The sequence below is a fragment of the Plasmodium fragile genome (assembly GCF_000956335.1).
Source record: "Plasmodium fragile strain nilgiri unplaced genomic scaffold supercont1.38, whole genome shotgun sequence".
Lineage (NCBI taxonomy): Eukaryota > Apicomplexa > Aconoidasida > Haemosporida > Plasmodiidae > Plasmodium > Plasmodium fragile.
The window spans coordinates 60018-66422 of NW_012192618.1; the positions used below are offsets into that span (position 1 = coordinate 60018).

The 6405-nt window shown below is 42.3% G+C and overlaps 3 protein-coding genes across 3 annotated transcripts; 1 reads left to right on the forward strand and 2 right to left on the reverse strand.

The window, feature by feature from the left end:
- Positions 1-1572: 1572 nt before the first annotated feature.
- Positions 1573-2514, forward strand: AK88_03363 (uncharacterized protein; the record flags this gene model as incomplete). Its single annotated transcript, XM_012480980.1, has 3 exons — positions 1573-1934; positions 2073-2202; positions 2467-2514. The coding sequence occupies 3 exons, from the start codon at positions 1573-1575 to the stop codon at positions 2512-2514; spliced, it is 540 nt and encodes a 179-aa protein (XP_012336403.1).
- Positions 2515-3042: 528 nt separating this feature from the next.
- AK88_03364 (uncharacterized protein) lies at positions 3043-3539 on the reverse strand (the record flags this gene model as incomplete). Its single annotated transcript, XM_012480981.1, has 3 exons — positions 3043-3155; positions 3272-3329; positions 3450-3539. 3 exons carry the CDS (start codon positions 3537-3539, stop codon positions 3043-3045), a joined length of 261 nt encoding a protein of 86 aa, XP_012336404.1.
- Positions 3540-4264: 725 nt separating this feature from the next.
- On the reverse strand, positions 4265-6010 carry AK88_03365 (uncharacterized protein; the record flags this gene model as incomplete). The annotated part of the gene is made up of 1 exon (XM_012480982.1): positions 4265-6010. The coding sequence occupies one exon, from the start codon at positions 6008-6010 to the stop codon at positions 4265-4267; it is 1746 nt and encodes a 581-aa protein (XP_012336405.1).
- Positions 6011-6405: the final 395 nt, after the last annotated feature.

Below are 6405 nucleotides of genomic sequence, written 5' to 3' on the forward strand. Positions count from 1 at the left end.
TTTTGTGTACCCCTTTTTTGTGTACCCCTTTTTTGTGTACCCCATTTTGTGCACCCTTTTTTTTCCTCCCATGTGAACCACGCCGCAAAGGTGGAGGCAGAGTTTTTCCTCAAAGTCTAAATAGGACAAACACCGACATGAAAAGAAGAGCTCCTAACATTTCACTTTTTTCTCGTGATAAATTTTTTAAGGGCGCCAAACGCGTGCATGCCAATATAACACATGTAAAAAAAATGGCCTATGCGACCATGTACACCACAATTCCCTCCTTAGACAGTGCCTTTCCAACAGCTAGCTTTCTTTGCGCACCTACCACGTACGTAAATAATCACAAATGTGACGTTTTAATCGTTTTTACCTTTTATATTTTATTATATTATTTTTTTTTTTTCTGCAAAATTAATTCCGTTCGAGGATTTCCCCTTTTTCGAATTTTCTCCCTTTTCGGGGGAACACAAATGCATACCCGTTTGAGAAAAAAAAAAAAAAAAATTACACTTCTTCCAAACTGACTGGACAATGTACATCAAATAGGGATGGGAAAAGAAATGGTAGGCCCCCCCCAACCCCCCCTCTCTCTATGCGATGTTCCCCTTTTTTTGGCCACGGATTGCTTTATGCGGGGGGGTGTATTCCGTTCCACTGCCTTCCGCCGGTACTCATATGCATTATCACCCATATGTTTTCACAGCATAGGTAAGCTCAACACTGTTACATGGGGTGTAGGTAGATATTCCGGCGTTCCACGAGTGGAAATGCCCTTTTCATCCCCCTTGTGGTGGAGGGGAAAAGTACGTGTGCTCGGGGACATTTCGGCGTTGGCTCGTTTTTTATTTGTTTTTTTTTTTTGATGCATTTTTCGTTCGAAATGTATGCGAAAGGGTGGGGGTGGGTGGCTACCCAATTTTTTAGTGTGCCCAGGCTGAAATACACCATTGGGTGAAGTTCCTCCAATAGAGCAGCTAGTGTTCCTACGTCCCACACGTCGTTCGATGTGTCCGCCCACTTTTATGCATAATCCGTGTTTAGGCGTACTTTTGTTTCCCACAGTGGTAAAACTAAAATGATGCCTTTTAAAACATACAGCGAAAATTTCCTGCCGACAATTTTTTTTTTTTTTTTTTTTTTTGTTAACGGGTAAGAGCGCTCCTTTTGGTGCGACAAGAACGACGCGTCAGCATCGCCAAGTATACACAATAAACGTAGTTTGGGAACAAAAAAAAAAAATCTACCACCTCGGAGGCATAATCGTGAGTAAAAAATAAGGCATGTGCTACAACATTGGAGAAAGGTTTCGATGAAGAGAACTGCAATTCCATTTTCGTGCGTTCCGCAAATATTTCTCACTTCTTGGGTCAATTGATGAGGGGAAAAGGACACCAATCTCCTCATTGGGTTCACTTGACGCAGACTTCATTTTGCATTTTAATAAGTCCCCTCCCACGGAAAAAAAAAATATATATATATATATATATATATATATATATATATATAATAACTAACTCCACAGCAAGCGGCCCCTCGACTGAATGTTTAAACAAATGTTCTCTCAAACGTGACAACGCGTGTACCATGAACAAAAGCATTTTTGACCCCTGCCTGCATTTTGGTCATGTAGTAGAAACCAAGACCCAGGATGGACAGACCTTCCAAGGAGAACTCTACTGTTACGATACAAATTTGAATTTTATAATCATTAAGGATGATAATAAAAATGGCACAGCCAATTTTTACATTATTAAGATTGATGTTATCCTAGACCTAGAGATACGAAAAAGAATGAAAGTTGTGTATGACCCTGTTCCTCAAGTTGAGGGGTCCCTGGTCGAGAGAATTGAACAGAAGGCCTTGGAAAAATTTGAAACCATTAAGGCACGCATTGGAATTGGCGTAACGCAGGAGGCACAGGAGCTGTTCGACTTTATATGGAAAACGTATGCCCACGGCGAGGACATAACAAATGCGCATTGTTAGAGGCTACCCCTTGTTGGGGAGTGGTGTGTGTGTGGCTTCTCTCTCCCGTGTGTTGTTCCATGCCCCCTTTTTCCGACCTTTTACACTGCGCCCCTTAGGCACCCTGACTGCACTTGGAGCAACAAAGACATTTTGGTCCTTAACGGCGAGGTCAGGATCAAGCCGCCTTATGGACCCGATAACTGCGTGGCCAAGAATGAAAATTTGAAGGACAGATTCTCCACAGTGGTAGGGAAAGCAACTGAGCGGGAGAGAAAAGGGAGCATGTGTGTGCATGCTCCTTCATGGACTTTCTACATATTAATCATTTTGTTTTATTCACGGGCGGGAAAGCGACGTGTGAATGACTACTCGGCACGACGCCTTTCTCCGCATCCCTCCTCCGCCCCCCTCCAATATGCTGTCGCCAAATTTTTTTACCCAGCGCAGTTTAAGTTGGTACAACCCCTCATTAAACCCTACACTGATTCGCTTTTTCCGTTCCCCCCCCAGATCTCCAAGTTCCGCCAGAAGAGGAGTCATATGTCCAGTTGGGGATGAGTCCCTTGAAGAAGGAAAACGGTTGCGTCAGGACTTCCACATGGTTGATACACACGTGTGTATCTCCACAGGAACCGCTTAGTAGTTTTTCATGTGGACAATTGTGCATGCATGTATCACGCACAATAGGTTAGTTAGCCAAACAAAAAAATTGCTTCTACCCCCTGTTGGACTTTTTTCCCTCCATGCGTGAATATTCCCGAAGTAATGTCTCCAGACGGACGCATGCACAGATGTGCGGAAGCACAGACGCACGGACGAGCACATTTGCATGACCCCCCTCGAGTGTGCATGAACGTGGTACATCACTGTGTGTGCCAACTGCACTAAACGAATTCATGTCTATTTGTACACTTCACTTTTAATTTAAAAAAAAAAAAAAAAAAAACTCTCATTTGATAAGAAGTATCCACTTGTGGTAATAGGTTGAATTACCCTACTCGGTGCTCACTCCTCCACTTGGGTGGGGACAGCACAGATCGTACATAAGTTGCACCGACTCGTATCCTATATAGATCCTTCCCCTTTTTACGTCTCCTCTGGCTTGGCCGAAATGGGCTTCCTCCTCTTCATGTCTCTTCTGGGTTCTCCAAAATGGGCTTCTTCCTCGTGGCGTTCCTTTTCACTGGTTGGCACAGTCGCTGCGGGGGGTAGCGCGAGGTGGCACAGTGGATTTGCAGCGGCGCAGTTGTATGGGCGAAGTTGTAGCGCCGCATCGCTGGACGTGGCGTTTTTTTTTTTTTTTTCTCTCCCTTACGCATAGTAAACTTGAGGTAAAGGGCAAACATAAGGAAAGGGACGAAGACAATGGCCCACTGTAAAAGAAAATGTTTCATGGTACATGTATGTTTGTTTATCACATGCGTGTCCTTTAGCTGATCTCTTCGCGCATGGCTCTTCTTAGCGCATGGCTGATGTGCGTGCGTGTCCCCCACCTGGACCCAGGCGTTGCGAAGGTAGCTGGCGAAGTAGATCCAAAAGTCGGGCTCGGGGGGAGGATGAGACGCATAACCCAGTTCGTTCATTTTCGTTGCGCAGATGAACGCGGTCGTCACGTTTGGAAGATACTCCTATTTGGCCGTGCCAACGGCGACACAGAGTTGGGGGGAGGAGGCGGTTCGTCAATTCATTTGCTCGTCAATTCATTTGTCCATCGATTGATTTGCTCATCAATTGATATATATATTTTTTTTTTTTTTTTTTTTTTTTTTTTCACCTTTTTAAATTTTTTTTTTTTTTTTTTTTTTTTTTTTTTTTCCTTTGGGGAGAAACTTTTTATAAAAATGTCTATGCCGCATTGGATTTTTTTTTTTTTTTTTTTTTTTTTTTTTTTTTTTTTTTTTTTTTTCTTTTTTTTTTTTTTTTTTTTTTTTTTTTTTTTTTTTTTTTTTTTTTTTCCTTTGGGGAGAAAAGCCCGAGTTGCGCCAAGGCGCAAAATTGCCCTGACCTGTTCAGGCGAACGCCACTCAAAGGGGGAGCGGCCAACTTCGCGACACACGTCGCGTCGCATTTACGTAGCATTTTTCAATTTTGCTCGGTTCCTCAAAAAAGGAAAAATTGTGTTTATGTTGGTTTAAAAAGGACAGCACGAAGGAGTGCATGGTGGGGGAAAAAAAAAAAAAAAAAGAGGATGTGCAAATGGGCAGGCAAAGCAAGGTGCGCGGCGCAACGGCTACACAATCGCTACGCAATCGCTACACTACACAACCGCTGCGCGCATTGATCGCTGCGCGGCGCAACCGCTACGCAATCACGCCTTGGCGCGGCCCTTGCCCTTGTTCTTGCGCCTGAAGTTGTCGTACTTGGCCTTGTAGGCATGTGGCGCGCCAGTGCCCTGCAGGTGATTGCTCAAATTCTTACACATGTTAATTTGGTGCACAAAATAATCAATGAAGATTTTTTGCTGAGCTCGTGTCTTAATGTTTAGTATATCCATGTCGATGTAAAAGTCGAAGGAGGAACCAAACACAGATGTGACAACCTCTCCTTTGTACAAAGGTCCCTCTTTCCACACGAGTTGCCTCCCTGAATTCTTCACACTCATGATGTCAGATGCGACAAGTTCCTCATTGGGTGGCAGCTCTCCGCTTGGTGCCTCACCCAATTCTGCTACAAGACGTCTGTGCTCCCCATAATTCATAAGGCTGCTCAACTTTTTCAGCTGAATGTTATGATACAGCTTGGAGTAAGAAATAAAGTGAAAGGCTTTCTTCTGGTACGAAACGTCTTTTAAAAAAATATTCAGTTGGGTGGTCATAGGATCTGAGTTGTATGTTTGATTTTGTACATTCTCAAAATTAGCTAGCAGTTGAAAGCTAATATTAGAAAGCGGGTCGATAAATTTAGGAGCGACTTTGTAAAAGAGATCTGCATAAGCTTGCTCATTGGTTGTTTGTAAAAGTGCATAAAATCTTCCTGAATAATTTTCCTTAATGCTTTGTAATACCGTTTCATCTAGTCTAGTGTTAGTTAAAGAGTGACAAATTATCACGATCAAGTACATTTTATCCATTAGCTTATGTATTTGACTCTGTTCATATCTCTGTTGATTGGACAAATGAACTTTTTGCTTGGCTAAATAAATTAAAATTTGCGACAAAATTTTAATGCTATCGTTGTATCTCCTCAGCATCATGTAGCTAAATGCAATGTGATAAAAAATGTTAATGTGACACAGAGTCACCTTCCAATACAGTGCCTTGTGACTCAACTCAATAGACGATATAATTTTTAATGCTGTATAATAATCTCCCATTAGAACATATGCCTTCAATAACACACAGCAGGCAAAGTAAGCAAATTGGTACCTACTGGTTATCTCTTCATTATTAATATGAAAAACGTTATGAACAAAAATACTTCTTTCTTCATCGGGAAGGGTACTAAATTCAGCCTTCAACAAGAGACTATGTAACACTTCCAACACGATACTGCTCTCAAACACATCTGCATGTTTTATTAAAAACTCTATTCCTTCTTTGTTCTCTTCAGGATTCTTCAATATCTTTAATTTGTAATGACACATGGATTGGTACTGGTACAGATATTCCGACAGAAATTCATGAATCCACACATTTGGCATCACTAACACATTATCATTTGTGTCCCCAGACGGATCTGAACATATGCTCGAAATAAAATTCAACAAACATTTATAATTATCCCACGAGTTCTTCCTGTCCTCTAAAGTCACGTCGTTTATTATGAACACATGCCTATAATAAAGTTCTTCATATAACGAGTGAATTAAATTGTGGAACCGATTCTTCTGCTTGTAAAAAATATCGACCAACTTGATGGAAGGCCACCGGATGTTCTTGAAGTAAATATCGGAAATGGCGTAGAAGTCAGTGTCAAATAACTTCTTAATCGCTTCTGCATTTCGGTGGTACACGAAGTCGTGCAAGTTAATCAGGAACGTCTCGACCTCCTCTTCGAAGCTCACCAGCTTCTCAACCCCCCCAACGCCGTTCTCCCCCTCCCCGTACTCGGCCATGTTTGTATAACACGCGGTGTGCCGGTGTAGCCGTTTCAGCAGTGTAGCCGTGTCCGCGGTAGCCCTAAAGGAAAAAAACGTATCACCGGGGAACGGGAAAAAAAGGTAAAAACAGCAGCTTCCCCTTTCGCTCCCACGCCAACGCGGGTTTTAAAACCACTTCGTCAATGCGGCTTTTTTTTTTTTTCTCCAGGGAGCGGAAAACTCACTGGAGGATCAAAGCAACGAGATGATACGTGCCTCTAACTATAACACCGCGCTAGCCAAACTAAAGCAGTGATCACTTATGCATAGGCACAGTGGGGGGTATGCCGAGCGAGATTAAAAAAAAAAAAAAAGGGAGGTATATATATGTTTAATGGCATACGAAGGAATATAAAAAAAAAAAAAAAAAT